Consider the following 18,651-nt stretch of genomic DNA (forward strand, 5'->3'; position numbering starts at 1 on the left):
AGTCTACAGTAGGTCTAACTATTGTATTTCTTCTGCAGGCTATGGCCCTCATTCAGAGCCACTCGCTAGTGGCAGTACGCTCGTTCCGAGCGATGTTCGCACATCTGCGCATGCGTACGGTTTTTAGTACGCATGCGCGAACCAGTCAGTGCGGCCGAAAATCGTTGGTACGCAATATAGCGAGGGCCTGCTATTTTGAGTGACAGAATGAGGCGTATGTGGGTGGTAACAGGGGAAGGTGCTTGAAAACGGGGAGTGGAGATCCGAACGCAGGCGTGCTTAAAGGTCAAAACGGGCGTTTTAAGGGAGTGCATAATTAATACAGCAGCGTCATTGACCACGTCACTTGGTTTTTTTTAACTCAGAACTGCTCGCAAAATAGAGGTTGAAAACACCAACCACAAGAATAGCGAGCAGTTCATACGCTGTACGATGTACTCGATTAATCTAATAAATAGCGGACATGACGTATGGTGCGTGCGGCCAGGGGGCGTTTTTATCAAATAAACGAGCGTATGTTTTGCTCGCTCGTTCAGACTTAGAGGTGGGAACAGACTGCAATTTGCGAACGGATCATTTGAATAGCCACCCCTTGTTTTTGAACGAACGACCACAAATAGCGAACGGCTCTGAATCAGGCCCTATGTGTCTTTTCATGCTTGTGCTATGCTCCTTTCCCACCCCAGGCAGGGAGGCAACATGCCATAGAACTAGATATGCCAAATTCTTATTCGGTGAGTTCTATTCTGAGAATACCACAAGCTGTCCTGGAAGACTCGGGGAATTATACCTGCATTGTGGTCGGCGTCATTCATGGAGACTCTGAAAGGAAACAGGTCCAAGTACAAGTAGTAGGTAAGAAAAACAAATCACAGTAAGTTTACTATACCAGACCAACAATCAGTTATTACTATTTTATTCACCTTTGTGGTTTATGGGGTTTTATGAGCGTATCGTGTACGTTTTCTCCCACGCATGCTCCGGAAACCAAGCGCGCGCAGCTAGGGATGATGCAATGTCGTATGCATTTTAGGCCAATCACCTCTGGTTGAGTATAATGACTGGGCTGTAACTGGGCTGTAATGGGGCATCCTCACATAGGCAAAGGGCAGCGAGGGTGTGTGGAAACTGGAAAGTATTGTGTGCTGCGCGTATTGCGTACACATAAATAAATACATACATATCTTTTCAGCTGTATGTGTTGCACCAAGGAAAGGGGCAGTGCAGGTGCCCACTGGTAATGGTAATAGCTATAAAACCAAACGTACTGGTAACTGAGGTCCGACTCCTGAAGTGCGCATTGTACAACCACATGTTTGAGTAGTTACAGTCAACTTGCTTTCAACTCGACACCGGCCCCTAAATGTTCACGTCACAGAGAGAATGATTGGCATATTAGTATATTATTAGGGTTGTCATAATGTGGCATCTGTCCTGCACAAGTAACTTAGAGTAATACAAAGGTCAGATCTATTTATATATTCTCTGATTATGTAAGTGTAACGCCTGCTCACCTGGAACGTGTGTAACAGGGTCACAAGATATTGGAACCCCAGGCATAGCTATAGCGGGGACAGGCGGTACCATTGCTATGGGGCCCAGAAGATTATGGAGCCCTGGAGCCAGCTCATATAGTTGTCTACCATGTTCCCGAAATTGCTTGCTAAGAAATGGGGTCCGGACCACTGCCCAGGCCTGAGAAGGGGAAGTCGCCAGTGGCGATCTCTCCCTCTCCCTCTCACTAGAGCTCCAAATTGATATGATCCATCTCCCACACTCCTGTTCACACTCACAGACACAGCTGAGCTAGTTAGTAGGCCCAGCACTGTCAGAGTGTAAGGCTTCTCCTGGTTTACGGCCTTTGTGAAGCTCAGGGAGGGGGGGGGAGTGGGAATTGTTCCAGAAAGGGACAGTGGGCCTGATTCAGAGCCGGGCGCTCTGACAGAGCGCTCGCTCTGAGTCAGGGCCGGTCTTTTTTTTTTTTGGAACGGCCTCCTGGCCGCTCGCATAGCTGTGGGTGACCACCCACAGCTATAGCGAGCGGCCAGGAAGATGGTCGCGATGGTCAAGAAGACCATCGCGACCATCGGGCTTGCGACGAGACCCTTGTGGTAGGGTCTTGTTGCCGCAAGCCCCAGAGAGATTTCGGCTCTAACAGAGCCGAAATCTCTCCCACTGACATCACTCGTGATGTCAGTGGGAACGCCTCCCTTTGGGCAGCAACTCCCCCGGCCCGCCCACCAAAGGGGGCGTGCTGTCACTCAACATCGACAGCACGCCCCCTTTGGTACGAGACCCGGAGCGATGGAGTGCCCGTCGCTATCCGGGTCTCGCGCATGCGCACTGGCCCACCATCGACCCGGTTGCGAGCGCTCAGCGCTTGCGACCGGGTCTGAATCAGGCTCAGTGTGCCTAAATTGAGAAGAACTCAAAATGGAATGTCCTGCATTAGGAAGTATCCCCTCAGGTAGGAGCTAGTTGATCAATGCACCCTATGCGGCATATTGTGAACTGGAGGCACAGTGTGGCATAATGTGTACTGGCAGCTCTACAATATGGCATATTGTGAACTGGAGGGAATACAATGTGGCATAATATGAACTGGTGGCTCTATGTGGTATAATGTGAACTACTGTAGGACAGTTCTATGGGGCATTCAATTAACTAAAGCACTATTTCTGGATTTGTACATAAAATAAACTAGGGCACTATTACAGCATACTTGCCTACACTCCCGGAATGGTCGGGAGGCTCCTGAAAATCAGGTGGCTCTCCCAGCCACCCGGAAAAGTAGGCAAGTCTCCCGCTCCACCAGCATGCAATCCCCGGTGGCCTTCCCTCCACCTGCTCGCAACCCCCGGCGGCCACCCACTTACAGAGCAGAAGTGGGCAATCCGGGGGGGCGATGACGCAATTGAATCCCCACCCCTGCTATATAATTCCTGATTTCTCTGCACTGTATAGCAGGGGGGCGGGGCCACGATGATGAAATTTTGCCACCACGCCCCCTGAGCCACCGACTTTCTGGACCACCATGCCCCCTCTCTGCCAACCTGACTGCCCCCTTCCTGGAGTAGGGGGCAGCAAAGTAGACAAGTATGTATTACTGTATGGTGCATAAAAATACCTAGGATGATCTTATGGGGCATAAAATGAACCATCCCTGTGGAGAGAGGTTTCTCTCTAGAAGTAGCAGGGAGGGGCCCTTCCAAAATGTTGCTATGGGCCCCACAAAGTTCTGGCTATGCCCCTGGATGGATCTATTAGCTTCTAAGGACACTTCTGTTGATGGCGGCTGTACCTGAGTCTTCTTTCTTGATTGTAGAGTGTAGTCCACCAGGAGTCAGCTAGGAAATCCCTACAACCAGTGTCGGACTAGGGCAGGGGTGGGGAACCTTTTTTCTGCCGAGGGCCATTTTGATATATGTAATATTATTTGTGGGCCTGATGCAGGCCACGCCCCCTCCATGTGATATCACACGTGGCGGGGCTATAATCGCCAGGGATTACAGCAATGCCCGGAGCATCCTGAGGATGCTCAGGGGAGCTGTAAGGGCAGCGGTGTGACCATCTGAAGCTTCCAAGGATGCTCCAGGCGGCACTGCGGCATTGATTCTGGCTGCAGGGTGCCATTCTAGGCACCCTGCTATCCAGATGAAGCTAGCAGAAAAAAGCTCAGAGGGCCAGACCAAATGATTCCGGGGACCTTATATGGCCCCCGGGCCTGAGTTTCCCCATCCCTGGACTAGGGCATGAAGGGCCTTCCAGGGGAAATGCAGCAGTAAGGGCTTATGCTTAAGGGGAGTGGTCAGCCACCACGGAGGTTTGGCCAATCAGTAGAGAGTGCATGGTCTGGGCACCTTTATAAATATACATAGTAAATACTGATACCGCAGGCATGATAATGTACCAGACTGATAACAGCAATGCACTGTAGTGGATAGACCATAGTCCTGGGAATACAGTATAATGTAACATATGTATAATAATAAAGCACATGATGGTGATGCTGTCTATAAATACCACATTAATGTACTGTATGTGTGATAGAGGACCCCTAGAGGAGGAGGTGGGCCCTCAAGTAGTGAGGCCCACCGGGGATTTCCCCTGTACCTCTGTGGGCCAGTCCGACCCTGCCTACAGCTCAATGTGTAGGTGTAGCTGACTGTGTTTAATCCCTAACCCAAAACCTTGGCAGATCAGACACTTAATAAAGAAACTAAATCCTGCTCAAGTGTTTAGGCACAAACAACTCCAATTATACTTCAAAACTGTATAATAAATAATTATAAAATAATATTTACCTTTAAGAGGCATATTCAATTAGGTTAGAAAAGTCCTGCTGCCGTGGTTTTCGCCGTCATCGCTGGTTTTCAATCCGGAAAAGTATCGCGCTCGTCGACGCTTATCCCCGTATTCAATTCAAAATCGGCGAAAACGGGACCTAGCGAAACCCAAATTAGCGAAAAGTGCTGTCAGATTTGGGGAAATCAGCCTGACACCTCCCAAAAGATGCACTGACATGGGGGATCACTATGGATACCCCCGAATAGCCCTGCTGAAGGTTTTGGGGAACTTAAATGGTCCCAATAGGTGCTATTTTGCGTGTTTGCACAAGTGGTGAAGAAGAGCATTTAGCTGTTTTTTATTTTAGAAAATAAGTTATCCCAGCAAATTTGGGGTACCTGAAAATGGGGGTCAGCACAGCATATTTTAAAGCTGCTAAAGTGAAGTTTTAAAAATCATGAAAAAACCACATGCTGCAAGCACCTGTAATAAAAAAAACACCTGGGGCATACTTGGGGGACCCCCTGGAGTCTATTTCGCTAGTTTTTAAGTTTGTCCCCCAACTTTGGACTTTTTCGCCCCCAAAACAAAAGTACTTTTTTGGGATGTTCTAAAGTATTTTTAAAGTTTGTTTTTTACGCCGATTACTTTTTGGGGACTGTCCCAAGGCTGCAGGGGGGTTCCCGCAACTTTGCACCCCAAAACAGCACTTTTTTTCGCCTGCTTTCAGAGGCAAATCTTTTCCGCTGGTTCTTATGCGCAGACTTTTCGCACCGCCGTAAAGTCTTGGGAATTGAATATGGGGAAAAGTTTTTGCCTGGCGAAATGACGTCACCGGCGAAAACTTTTCGCCGAAATGCGCTTATCGCAGCTAATTGAATATGGACCTAACTGTCCCAGGGGGTAAATCCCCAATTACTATAAAAAGCTCCAAATTTCAGCACAAGACAATTACATTATCTTTTTAATTAAACTGGCAACCACTACACAAATACCCCCATAGTAATGTTCCCATTTATTACTGAAACAATGAATAAGCACAGCGTCAGGCAGGTGCAATCTGACTGAGCCAGTTTAAACTAGGGGTGAGCGGGTTCGGATTTCTGAAATCCGAACCCCCCCGAGCCCCCCCGATCCGAGTCCGATCCGAGTCAGGCTCGACTTTTCCCGCCTGACTCGGATCTGAAATCGAGGCAAAACGTCATCATCCCGCCTTCCGAGTCTCGCGGGTTTTGGATCCTATATAAGGTACCCGCGTCGGCGCCATTTTCTCACTCGGCTGTGGACAGTGAAGTGGGAGGGTGGGAGTTAGGGCTGTGTAGTGTAGTGTAGTGTAGTGCTGCTGTTGTCCACTACTTCAAAGTCCATAGGGGCTGGCTGTGTTGTGCTGTGCTGCTGTTGTTAATAGGGGCTGTGTCCACTACTTCAAAGTCCATAGGGGCTGGCTGGACTGTGTTGTGCAGTCAGTTCTCCATAGGGGCTGTGTCCACTCCAAAGTCCTGTGCAGTGTCCCAGTCCTAAAGGGGTGCTGTAGTGTTGTCCAGGGGGTGCTCTGTCCATCAGGGGTGCTCCCCCCAAGTGCTAAAAAAATAATATATTTTCTGTGTTTGTGAATTGTGTGCGCAGTAGCCGCACGTGCATCAACAAAGTAGTGCCAAGCGTGCGCCTGTGTCATAAGTAAAGGGCCAGCTGGCTTGACCGTTAAAGGGTGCTGTAACCCCCGAAAGTACACTCCAGTCCAAACCAAAAAAAAATTATTTTCTGTGTTTGTGAATTGTGTGCGCAGTAGCCGCACGTGCATCAACAAAGTAGTGCCAAGCGTGCGCCTGTGTCATAAGTAAAGGGCCGGCTGGCTTGACCGTTAAAGGGTGCTGTAACCCCCGAAAGTACACTCCAGTCCAAACCAAATCGATATAACATAAATGGAGGACCAAACTTTCTCCGATAAAAATAAAATAGAGAAAGATCAAGAACCACTTCCTCCTAGTGCTGAAGCTGCTGCCACTAGTCATGACATAGACGATAACATGCCATCAACGTCGTCTGCCAAGGCCGATGCCCAATGTCATTGTAGAGGGCACATACAATCCCAAATGGCAAAGTTCAGGAAAATGACCTTGAAAAAGACATTTAAATCAGCTGAAGATAAACGTAAACTTGCCAATATGCCATTTACGACACGGAGTGGCAAGGAACGGCTAAGGTCGATCCCTAGTATGTTCATGACTAGTGGTTCAGCTTCACATGACGATGGAAGCCCTCCTCCCACTAAAAAAATCAAAAGAGTTAAGCTGGCAAAAGCACAGCGAAGAACTGTGCTTTCTAAGAAGATATCACAAATCCCCAAGGAGAGTCCAAGTGTGGTGGTGGTTGCGATGCCTGACCTTCCCAGCACTGGACGGGAAGAGGTGGCTCTTTCCACCATTTGCACGCCCCCTGCAAGTGCTGAAAGGAGCACCCACAGTCCACTTGCTGATATGCAAATTGAAGATGTCACTGTTGAAGTACAACAGGATGAGGATACTGGTGTAGCTGGCGCTGAGGAGGAAGTTGGCGAGGAGGATTCTGATGGTGATGTGGTTTGTTTAAATCAGGCTCCGGGGGAGACAGTTGTTGTCCGTGGGATGAAAAAGCCCATCACGGTCATGCCTGGGCAGAAGACCAAACATTCCACCTCTTTGGTCTGGCAATATTTCTATCCAAATCCGGACAACAACTGTCTTGCCATATGTACCATATGTAAAGGTGAAATAAGTAGGGGTAGGGACGTCAACCACCTAGGAACATCCTCCCTTATACGGCACCTGCAGCGCGTTCATAAAAAGTTACTGTCAAGTTCAGAAACTTTGGCTAAGACCGTAAGCAGTCCAGGGACACCTAAATCCCGTTGTCCTGTTGTATCCAAGCACCTGCAAACCACACCGTCAACTCCCTCCTCGTCAATTTCCTCCTTAGTCAGGATCGGAAGTAGTCCTGCAGGCCATGTCACTGGCATGACTGACTCTCCTATCCGGGATTCCTCTGGAGGATCCTGCATTGCTACGCCTACTGCTGCTGCTGCTGTTGCTGCTGCTGCTGGGAGTCGTTCATCATCCCAGAGAGGAAGTAGGAACACCACTACTTTTACTAAACAATTGACCCTCCAACAGTCCTTAGCGAGGAGGATGAAGTACGACAGCAGTCATCCTGAAGCAAAACGTATAACTGAGGCCTTGACTGCTATGCTGGTGTTAGACGTGCGACCGGTATCCGCCATTAGTGCAGTGGGATTTAGACAATTGATGGAGGTAGTGTGTCCCCGGTTCCAAATCCCGTCTAGATTCCACTTCACTAGGCAGGCGATACCGAGACTGTACAGAAACGTCAGAAAAAGTGTCCTCAGTGTCCTGAAAAATGCCGTTGTACACAATGTCCACTTAACCACGGACATGTGGACAAGTGGAACAGGGCAGACTAAGGACTATATGACTGTGACAGCCCACTGGGTAGATGTATCACCTTACGCAGCAACAGCAGCAGCGTCACCAGTAGCAGCATCTCAGAAACGCCAGCTCGTTACAAGGCAGGCTACGCTGTGTATCACCGGTTTCAGTAAGAGGCACACCGCCGACAACCTCTTAGAGAAACTGAGGGAAATCATCGCCCAGTGGCTTACCCCACTTAGACTCTCCTGGGGATTTGTGATATCTGACAACGCCACCAATATTGTGCGGGCATTACATCTGGCCAAATTCCAGCACGTCCCATGTTTTGCTCACACAATAAACTTCGTGGTGCAGAATTTTCTGAAAAGCGACAGGGGCGTGCAGGAGACGCTTTGGGTGGCCCGAAAAATTTCTGGCCACTTTCGCCATTCAGCGACTGCGTGCCGAAGACTGGAGCGCCAGCAAACACTCTTGATCCTGCCCCGCCATCACCTGAAGCAAGAGGTTGTGACGCGGTGGAACTCAACCCTCTATATGCTTCAGAGGATGGAGGAGCAGCAAAAGGCCATACAAGCCTATACATCCACCTATGACATAGGCAAAGGAGGGGGTATGCACCTGACTCAAGCGCAGTGGAGAATGATTTCCGTGTTGTGCAAGGTTCTCCAGCCCTTCGAACTTGCCACACGTGAAGTCAGTTCAGACACAGCCAGCTTGAGTCAGGTCATTCCCCTCATCAGGCTTTTGCAGAAGCAGCTGGAGAAAGTGAAGGAGGAGCTAAGACGGAGCGATTCCGCTCGGCATGTGGGACTTGTGGATGAAGCCCTTCATTCGCTTTGCCAGGATTCCAGGGTGGTCAATCTGTTGAAATCAGACCACTACATTTTGGCCACCGTGCTTGATCCTAGGTTTAAAGCCTATGTGGTGTCTCTCTTTCCGGCCGACACAAGCCTGCAGAGGTGCAAAGACCTGCTGGTGAACACACTGTCAGCTGAAGCGGAACGTGACACGTCAACGGCTCCTTCTTCATTTTCTCCCGCAACTGGGGCTGCCAGGAAAAAACTTAGGTATCCTAAGCAACCCGCTGGCGGTGATGCAGGGCAGGCAGGACCAAGTTTGGACATCTGGTCCGGACTGAAGGACCTGGCAACAATTTCTGACATGTCTACTGTCACTGCATATAATACTGTCACCATTGACAGAATGGTGGAGGATTACATCGGTGACAGCATCCAAGTAGGCATGTCAGACAGTCCATACCTGTACTGGCAGGAAAAAGAGGCAATTTGGAGGCCCCTGTACAAGCTGGCTCTATTTTACCTGAGTTGCCCCCCCTCCAGTGTGTACTCCGAAAGAGTGTTTAGTGCAGCCGGGAACCTTGTCAGCGAAAGGCGTAGGAGGTTGCTTCCACAGAATGTGGAGAAGATGATGTTCATCAAAATGAATTATCAGCTCTTCCAGGGAGACCAGCCTCCAGAACGTACAGAGGGACCTGTGGTGGTGGATTCAAGTGGGGACGAGTTAATACTTTGTGAGGATGAGGATGTACACACTGAAGAGGATGAGGAATCGGTGGATGAGGAGGATGAGGATGACATCTTGCCTCCGTAGAGCCAGTTTGTGCAGGGACACATTAATTGCCAGCTTGTTTTGTGGGGGCCCAAACGAACCAATCATTTCAGCCACAGTTGTGTGGCAGACCCTGGCGCTGAAATGATTGATTTGTTAAAGTGTGCATGTCCTGTTTATACAACATAAGGGTGGGTGGGAGGGCCCAAGGACAATTCCATCTTGCACTTCTTTTTTTTCTTTGCATTATGTACAGTTTGGGGCCTAGTTTTTCTAACTGCCACTGCAGTGTCACTCCTAGATGGGTCACGTGTTTGTGCCGCCCACTCGTGTCGCTTAGCATAGTCATCCAGCTACCTCGGTGCAACCTTTTGGACATAAAAACACTATTGTGAGGTGTGAGGTGTTCAGAATAGACTGGAAATGAGTGGAAATTAAGGTTATTGAGGTTAATAATAGCATAGGAGCAGAGAAACCAACAAATTCTGTGATTTTAGCTGTTTTTATGCTTTTTTTAAAAAAAATACAGATCCAAAACACAAAACCCAGAACCCAAAACACGGAAGGGTGGTTTTGGCAAAACCAATCCAGATCCAAAACACGAAGAAAGATCCAGATCCAAAACCAAAACACAAAACACGAAAAGTGGCCGGTGCACACCCCTAGTTTAAACCCCGTGGTTGCGGGAGCATTATACCTGTAAAGACTTTTGTTGTTAAGTGTCAGTCATTAGTGTTAGCCTATAGGGATCCTTGGGGGTTTGGCCTTGCTGGTATATTAGGTCTGTTATCCAAAGACTCAGCCTCTTTGTTCCTGGAAATCCCACCCTCCCTCTCTGCCTGTTTGTTGTGTGTTTGTTTGTTATGTGTGTTGTGGCGGAAAGAACAGTAATGTGCTTTTAGTTACACAAATTATATGGGTGCGCTCTCCTTGTTCAATGATAGGCCAGAAACGTCCCTACCGGGAAATGACACAACCCGTCCGGGCGTGCTTTTTGCTGGAGAGTTGAACACCAACAAGTGATGTGTTTGGTCTGCATGTGTTTTGTGGGAGTGTCCGTTCTTTGTTGCCCACCAACATACTAACTTTAAGCTCACAATCAATTTCAGTTGGCAACTTCTAATTATCTAATTAGATAGCCCAAATTCAATATTATTTTAATTATTAATCTAATGTCAAATAAATTTGACCTTTAATTTTAAATCCAACTCCCGTTGTCCGTGTGTTTATTTTTAGATAAGTTTTTAGTTGTGTTAAGTCTGAAAGGTATAGTGCGCATATCAACCATAAGGAGTTTAGTAATGCTTTAAATGGAATTTCTCATATGTTCACTATACTGCTGTGCATGGATCAGCTACAAATATATGCAAACGTCGCAACCGCCGAGATTGGTAATGAGACTTTCTTCCTTATCATTTCTTCTAGAAAAGGGGTTTGTGTCAGTCTCCATTGATGATGACACAGAACAATTCGCTGCCTTGCACCAATGCCTATCACTGAAGGTATTTATCGACGCGTACCCAGAACCCACCATCGAGTGGCTGAAAGGCAGCACTGCACTAACAGAGAACAGCACCAACGAAGTGAACATCGCCAACAAAAATGTTGCTGAAAACAAGTAAGTGTAATGAATCATTCCTGTTGGATATTTTCCTTATTGTCTGTGGATGTTGAGTTTTATACAGTTAAGTAGAATAACTTAAAAGACAAATATGAAATGCTTTCCAGTTTTATATCCAGCAAGTGACAGCATACAGGAACTCCTAGATGTCTTTTCTTTGTATGAAAGACAGCGTAAAGCTGGCCACACACTAGACCAACTTGCATCCAACCATCCAACTAGTTGATTGGTTGGAATGAAAATCTGGTAAGGTATGACAGCAAATGACAATCAGCAATTTGCTCCCAAATGCAGGAAAATGGCCAAAAACTGTTGTTTGAACAAATTGTTTAGATCAAACATTTGACAAACTTGTCTGACGACCATTTTCATCTGTTTTCTGGCATTTAGGAGCAAATTGTTGATCATCAGTTACTCCCATACCTTACCAGATTTTCATTCCAACCAATCAACTAGTTGGCTGGTTGGTGAAAGTTGGTCTAGTGTGTGGCCAGCTTAAGAGACGGTTGTTTTAGAACATAGATTCTCAAACTCGGTCCTCAGGACCCCAAACAGTGCATGTTTTCCAGGTCTCCTCACAGAATCACAAGTGAAATTATTAGCTCCACCTGTCGATCTTTTATAATGTGTCAGTGAGTAATGAATATACCTGTGCATCTGCTGGGTGACCTGGAAAACGTGATCTGTGTGAGGACCGAGTTTGAGAACCACTGTTGTAGAATATATATATATATATATATATATATATATATATATATATATATATATATATATATATATTCCCCCTTGCACCACACTGTCTGTAAATGGCAACAATAAAAAATGGGGAAAAAAATTACCAATATTATATTCCAGGTATGTCAGCCATCTTACACTGGTGAGAGTCAAAGAACAAGATGGAGGCCCTTACACACTGAGGGTCTATAATGAGGATGATTTAAAAGTAATTCCGTTTAACATTCAGATAAATGGTAAGTTTTTAACATTACTGCCAGGAAATAAAGCAATTTAGTTTAAAGGCATTCTCTGGCCCTCTGGTGTTTAAGCTGATCACTGCATTTGATCAGAGGAGACACTTAGAAGGACTTAGGCGTTTTGGGCCAAAGGGGGGAATGCGATTGGATGTGAGCTGAGGCCATTCACATGTTGTCTGTATTGGCAGAGGATACGGTGGTTCTGGGTGCACAGTGGTGTGCAAATTTAGGCTAGTCCACACGGCAACTTAATCAAGTGTTGGTTTATTAACCAGGTAGAAACAGGTAGAATAGGACACAGGGTTAATACAGGTACAGGCTTTAGATGGTAGATGCAGCCTTGTGTGTAAAGGGCATGCTGGGTGTTGTTGTGCACCAGGTGTAATATGCACACACACACACACTGTAGGCTGACAACGGCAGATCTATTGTACTGTGCGGTGGTGGCACAGGGCAATGGGTCTCTGTAGGGCTTTGTAGGGCTCCCCATGCAGAGAGTAACTTTGGGGCACGTCCGGTCATACAGCACTCCGAGGAGGAAAGACACGTGTAGAATGCGCATGTCAGTGATCAGGCCACCGTAGAGTGCCGCTGAGTCCTAGTGCCCAGCGGCTACAAGGCTAAAAGGGACAGAGGCGGCGCAGTGCACTCCTCAATAGATTAGAGTGGGGGTCTCTAGGGTGGATGGACAAGCATTGCTGAGCTCCATGGCAACCACTCCTGCTCTGCAATAATCACGCTAAAGCATGCCACCACTTGCAGGCCAGGATTCTCAGTTTCCACCAAGTGTCTTCTTGGCGATTGTTCACTATGAATTGGGAAATTTGATTTAACTCTAGGAGGTGAACTAATGAAATTCTTACACCAAAAAATACCCTGCTTTGATAACTAATGCTATATTTGGAATCACTTTATCTTAGTAAATGGCTGTTACTACATTGTTGACACTGACAGGTCTATATTTTAATAACTGGCGATAGGGCTGGTTTTCTATTGCAGCTTATCGCAATGGTGGTAAAACTGCTATTACCACTCTTTCCCAATAAAATATTACCATAGCAACTGAATTTTACTCAATTCCCCGTTGATACTGACTGGCAGTGGTAAGAGTACTTACCATTCAGTCCACGATGTCGATGCAGGCATACAGCTTACATTGTAAAGGGGAGGGGCAGACAAACAGGCGTGACACATATGAGGTGTACAGGGAGAAAGAAATATGTAGTAGCGGGTTAGGATGAGAGCTGGAAGGCTTTGATGAAGTAGTGAGCCCGTTTGAACGTAGGATTATAGAGAGGCGGAGAGTCTGATGGGAAGAGGGAGAGAGTTCCAGAGGTGGGGAGCAGCGCGGGCAAAATCTTGAAGGCGGGAGTGGGAGGAAGTAATCAGTTGGCATGAGAGGCGTGTTGACATTATAACAAGGACAAGCCTATCTGTCATTAGTCCCCATTTTGGTGGTGACTTGTAGAGAATAAGTTCATGGTTGGGTAGATGTCCGTGTGATTGGGGCAGACCGAGCTTGGTTCAGGTGGATCACGGTTGGAGTTTATTTTATCCAGATTTTATTTTACAAAATGTTTGGCCGAAAGGGTTAAACGATGTCTGTTTTTACTTATCTAGTGGCAGCTGAAATAAAGGAGATCGTTGACAGTCACCCATCAAATGGCGGGCAAATAGTGACATGTTCGGGCAAGGGAATGCCAATGCCAGACATCACCTGGTACATCTGCACTGACATAAAGAGGTAAACGGGTGCCCACTGAATCTTCTTTTTCCCACCCCAGTCAATACGCATGTATAAAAGTAATTTTCTGCTATCTTATGTCAGAGAACACATGGGAAGAGGGGTATCACCACTGTATGGGGCCAATACAGTTTCAATGCAACAAATACGCAAAGCTCATGTACACCTAAATCTTTATTTGCGCAATGTAAGCTGTGATGTCCTTTGAAACCAACAGGTGTAGCAGTAAAGGATGGGACCAGTGGACGTCTCTAGACAACACAACCACACAGTTAGACTTTGACATGAACATCAGCTACTCACGGCCAGAAGAATTTGGAAGTTACAAAGTTACGAGTGTGCTCCATGTCCAAAGTGTAGAAGATTCCGTCTTGGTGCGCTGTGCTGGAGACAACGGCATCGGAAAGTCTCACCACCGAGATGTCAAGCTTGTGCCTCATTGTGAGTAACTATAGTGCAGCAAGCTTTCTCTTCCGCGTTTCACTGGAACATTTCAGGGAAACGTAAAAGAGCTGTAGGGGGAAATGTATCAAGCCATTTAAGGAGTGGACCAGTGGAAAGGTTGCCAATAGCAACCAATCAGCTTCTTCCTATCATGTTATAGAATGTACTTGCTAAATGCTACCTAAAAGCTGATTGGTTGCTATGGGTACTTGCGCCACTTGTCTTCTTCTCCAGTCTTCAGACGTCTTGATATATCTCCCCCATACTTTTTACCAAACTCTGTCTACAGCCTGATCTGTGCCAAAGTGTACAGATCTAATTATCTGATGATAGGACCGGACTACCATAAAACATTGAAATATAGTAAATATATTCGATACACTTTTGCCAGCTCCTCTTCAATACAGGTGTTAGAGACACAATATCATATTCTTGCTCTGTGGTATAGATGTCCTATTCATCTCCACCTGATGTTTCCGAGCCTTCTCTGATCTCTGTTGGAGATGTGGCCAGATGCCAGGTACCCCGCTACATATTTCGTGGCAGTGCCCAACACTGGCTGGAGACACTCACTGGACTCCTGCTTCCTGACACCCCTGAGTTCTGGCTTTTCAGTTTTATGGATATGCCCCTCTCTCTGTTTAAGAAATTGCTGCTCCGCTATCTTCTAAATATCGAAAGAGCAACCATACCCTGCTTTTTGGAGATCCTCCATGCCACCCCCTATCTTTAAAGCTGGGTACACACAGCACGATGTGCTGATGCATCTGCAGCTATAACGGACGTTCACAGACATATTGATGGTACACACCTGCCGACGGGTATTTATCGGCCAGTGTGTACTCAGCATCAGTGGTTCCGTAGAATTGATCTCTTCAATTCATTATCTTAGGTCATCCGTTGTAGCGACGAGCTCTGACTTCCCTGCCATGTGGTATGATTGGCTGAAATTGAAGGAGCCCACAGATTATACCGCACACCTTCAGCCCTCTCCTCCAGTTACTAATTACCGGTTATGGTCGACGAACTTTTGGTCTTAGCTTTTCCCTCTCTGTCCCCCTTCTTCCCTTATCCCATAGTTCATTTCAGTCGCATATAATTATTGTTTTATTTCTTCAGTTCCATGTTATTCTTCTTTCTTTTAAAATATTCTTTTATTCATGTCTCTCTTCTATTTTCCATGTGTTGATTAAGCCAGCATGCAGCCTAATTTGGTTTCAAATCAGACCTTGTCCATGACAATACTTGAAAATATATTGGAGTAATTTACACTTATATTAATACATGGACCGGGTTGGGTAAGGGATCCCCGCGGTCAGAATCACGATGCCGGCATTTTGACAGGGTTAGGATACCGACACCTGTCGGCGAGTATCCTAACTCTCCCCCTTCCACAACCCTCCCTTCCCGCTGCCTAAACCTAACCCAACCCCCCTAGTGCCTAAACTTAACCTCCCCCAGTTCCTAACCCTATCCCACCCCCTAGTGCCTAATCCTAACCCCTGAACCTAACCCTCCCCCTAACCCACTACTTACCGTCGGGATGTTGGTGGCCGGGATGCTGGCGCTTGGATTATGGCTTACATCCCCTTGGACCACTGTTTGTTCTTTGTATGACTTGTACTGTATGTACCTTTCTCTTTTTGCCTTTATTATTGCTGTTGGTTTTAATAAAAGTAGATTGCATAAAAAAATATATATATATAAATATAGTCTATGGGTGCTGGGTGAGTGCTGTTGGGCCCCTTGATTTAGGGCCTGCCTGTATCGCACACCCTGCACTCATCATAGATACGCTCCTGGGTATAACCTTAGTTTTAATTTGCTGCCTGTGCATCTACTGCTATTGCTATTATGAAACTGTATGCATTTATTTAATAACTATTTATGCTTTTCTGCAGCACTTTACTGAGACTCTCTCTCTCTCTGTCTCTATATATAGATATATAAATATAGATATATATATAGTTAGCTATAGATAGATAGATATATAGTTAGCTATAGATATAGATAGATAGATAGATAGATAGATAGATAGATAGATGACAAACAATATGTAAGTCTGTGCTCTGTTTGTATTTCAGATTCACGATTCAAAGTTGTGCTGATATCGGCTGTCCTAGCACTGGTGGTGCTGGTTGTGATTTGCTTCATAATACTCATTGTTTTGTGGAAAAAGGTAGGTTTCTGTTTCTGTTATCTTTTAGCCCTTTGTTTAAAAAGAATGCGCGCCTGTCTGGTGGAGCATATCTGTTGAGTTCTTGCAAGTATGGGTGATACCGACGCATTTCACCCACATTTACACCTGCAACTTAAGGGACGTAACTGGGCGATCTCATGTAGGAATAACTGAGCGAGGGACAGAATTGCGCGCTACGCAGAGTCGGACGGAGGTGGAAATATGCCTGTTTTTAAGCAGATCTTTTGCACCAAGTATACTGTAGGCTGGTGCGATTGCACCCTGATTCCGTGCACGAAATGCGTAAGCAATTAGGATTTGGCTGTAGTTCAACTCAGGATCAGGCTCAAAATTTCTTAAACACTATGTTACCAATTGTTATTTCTTAACCTCTTCTTGGCCGTAGCCTGCTAGAAACTAAGGGGTCTATTTACTAAGCTTTGTTAGGAGATAAAGTGAACGGAGGTAAGGTGCCAGCCAATCAGCTCCTAACTGTCATTTTCCAAACACAGCCTGTGAGATGGCAGTTAGGAGCTGATTGGCTGGCACCTTATCTCCGTTCACTTTATCTCCTAACACTGCTTAGTATATAGACCCCTAAGTGAAGAGAACAATAAGTTTGTATTGTTTTCCTCTAATAAATCCAATTCAGATTTTGGCCCTGATTCAGCTTGGATCGGAAATGCAAACATCAACGCAGCCGAGTGATTTCTATCCTGTGCGCATGTGCGTATGTAACATAACCCATTCATGCAATCGCACTGTAATCGCATTGCGATGGCACTCACAAGCCAGTGAACACGCAGAAATGATTGACAGCTAGCAAGTGTTTGGGGGAGGTCTTAAAAACGCAGGTGTGTCTTACCGTTTGGACGCCGTTTAATGGGCATCCATAATTTAGCCTGTGCGATCATCTCTGCAACACAAAAGCTCTCTGCCTCACAGAATTAGTGACAGGTCAGACTAGCCCCGAAAGTGGTCGATGGTGGCCGATGTTCCCAATGTGTACGCCGGTCTGCGTGTGTGCTCGCAGAAGAGAAGGCAGCAGTGGGCGTCTCTATGCACGGATAAGGGTGCGGCTGTATCTGCATACATTAGCATCTGATTTCCATCAGGATTCGCAGATGCAATTGCAATTACCATCCAAGCCGAATCAGGCCCTCGATCTAATAGTAACTACTACATGAATTACCATTTTGCGTGGATCTGTAAATGTTTTTGCATGGGAGGTGAGATTCGTGTAAGTCCACAGGGTTTTCCTGCCTCATGGAAATGTATATGCAGTGGCGTATATTCATCCCAGACACCCAGGGGGAAAGTTAAAATTTGGTGCCCCCCCCTCCGTCACAGCCGCTGACACTGTAATGTAGCAATTTGCATGCAGACAGGCTATAGATAGACGAAGGCAGCAGCTGATGGTCTGACATGGAGTTCTCCACTAGTGTATGGTGGCTTCTCAGGTGCCGGGAAGGAGTGCCATGTATTGGACGGCTGTGATGGTACACTCCCGGTACATAGTTACAGCCCTAAGTGGGGTGAATATGTTGTGGACAATGGAGGAGGTGCCCCTTCAGTGCTGGAGCCCGGCGGCAGGCGCCTCCATTGTCCCATAGTTCTGCCCCTGTGTATATGGCATTATGTAATGATGTTCTGAGGATGTCTTTTTCCAAATACGGAAGGAGCATCTCTGCATAGTCCAGACACCACTGTCTATGGGTTCCACTTTTTATATATCTGTTGTTGTCCTACATGATCTATATTATACACGTGTGCTGCAGCTAGTCAAGATGTAACATAATCACTGTACGATGGCACCCAGTAGTTAGGATGTGTTACGTAATGGGAAACATAGCGCTATTAGCCAGCTATGCTGCCCTGGAAGTGACTTGTGCCTGGACACCGACGAATTGCTTCTCAAAATTATATTTGTATCCTGGCAACCGTCATAGTTACGCTCATAACTTAGGTGCCGGCGTTGTGCAAACAATGGTCTCCGCTGCTACCCCGCTTTCCTCTGCTTGTGCTGGATATTATGGTTATGCCAGTGCGGATAAATGTATGGTCACTGTTTTGTTATTTATTCTTCACCCTGCAGAAACCACGTTATGAGATTCGGTGGAAGGTCATTGAGTCGGTCAGCTCTGACGGTCACGAGTACATCTATGTGGACCCTCTACAGCTTCCGTATGATTCAAGCTGGGAAATTTCCAGAGACAAGCTGGTGCTAGGTAACTGCAGAGACGTACATGGCGTATACAGTGCAGCGGGAAATCCCAGATGAGTTACTGCATTGCCTTTCGCAGGTTCAATAATGAAGCACAGTCATCCTCATTGTCCTGGGTGTAAGTGCAGAGCTGCAGGTGATGGGTCAGCCATGGCGTCCGTACTGTAAAGTTATGCTAGGTGCC

The 18,651-nt window shown here is 46.5% G+C and overlaps 1 protein-coding gene across 1 annotated transcript in view; it reads left to right on the forward strand.

Annotated features, from left to right (window-relative positions):
• PDGFRB (platelet derived growth factor receptor beta) overlaps positions 1-18,651 on the forward strand; it is a 141,875-nt gene that overhangs the window by 91,579 nt on the left and 31,645 nt on the right. The window contains exons 6-12 of the mRNA XM_088478266.1: positions 687-855; positions 10,707-10,899; positions 11,758-11,873; positions 13,497-13,620; positions 13,838-14,061; positions 16,149-16,243; positions 18,339-18,471. Of these exons, the coding sequence (XP_088334392.1) occupies positions 687-855; positions 10,707-10,899; positions 11,758-11,873; positions 13,497-13,620; positions 13,838-14,061; positions 16,149-16,243; positions 18,339-18,471 (1,054 nt within the window). The remainder of the gene's footprint in view (positions 1-686; positions 856-10,706; positions 10,900-11,757; positions 11,874-13,496; positions 13,621-13,837; positions 14,062-16,148; positions 16,244-18,338; positions 18,472-18,651) is intronic.

The sequence above is a fragment of the Taudactylus pleione genome, unplaced genomic scaffold, assembly GCF_031769625.1.
Source record: "Taudactylus pleione unplaced genomic scaffold, aTauple2 ptg000212l, whole genome shotgun sequence".
NCBI classification, from domain to species: domain Eukaryota; kingdom Metazoa; phylum Chordata; class Amphibia; order Anura; family Myobatrachidae; genus Taudactylus; species Taudactylus pleione.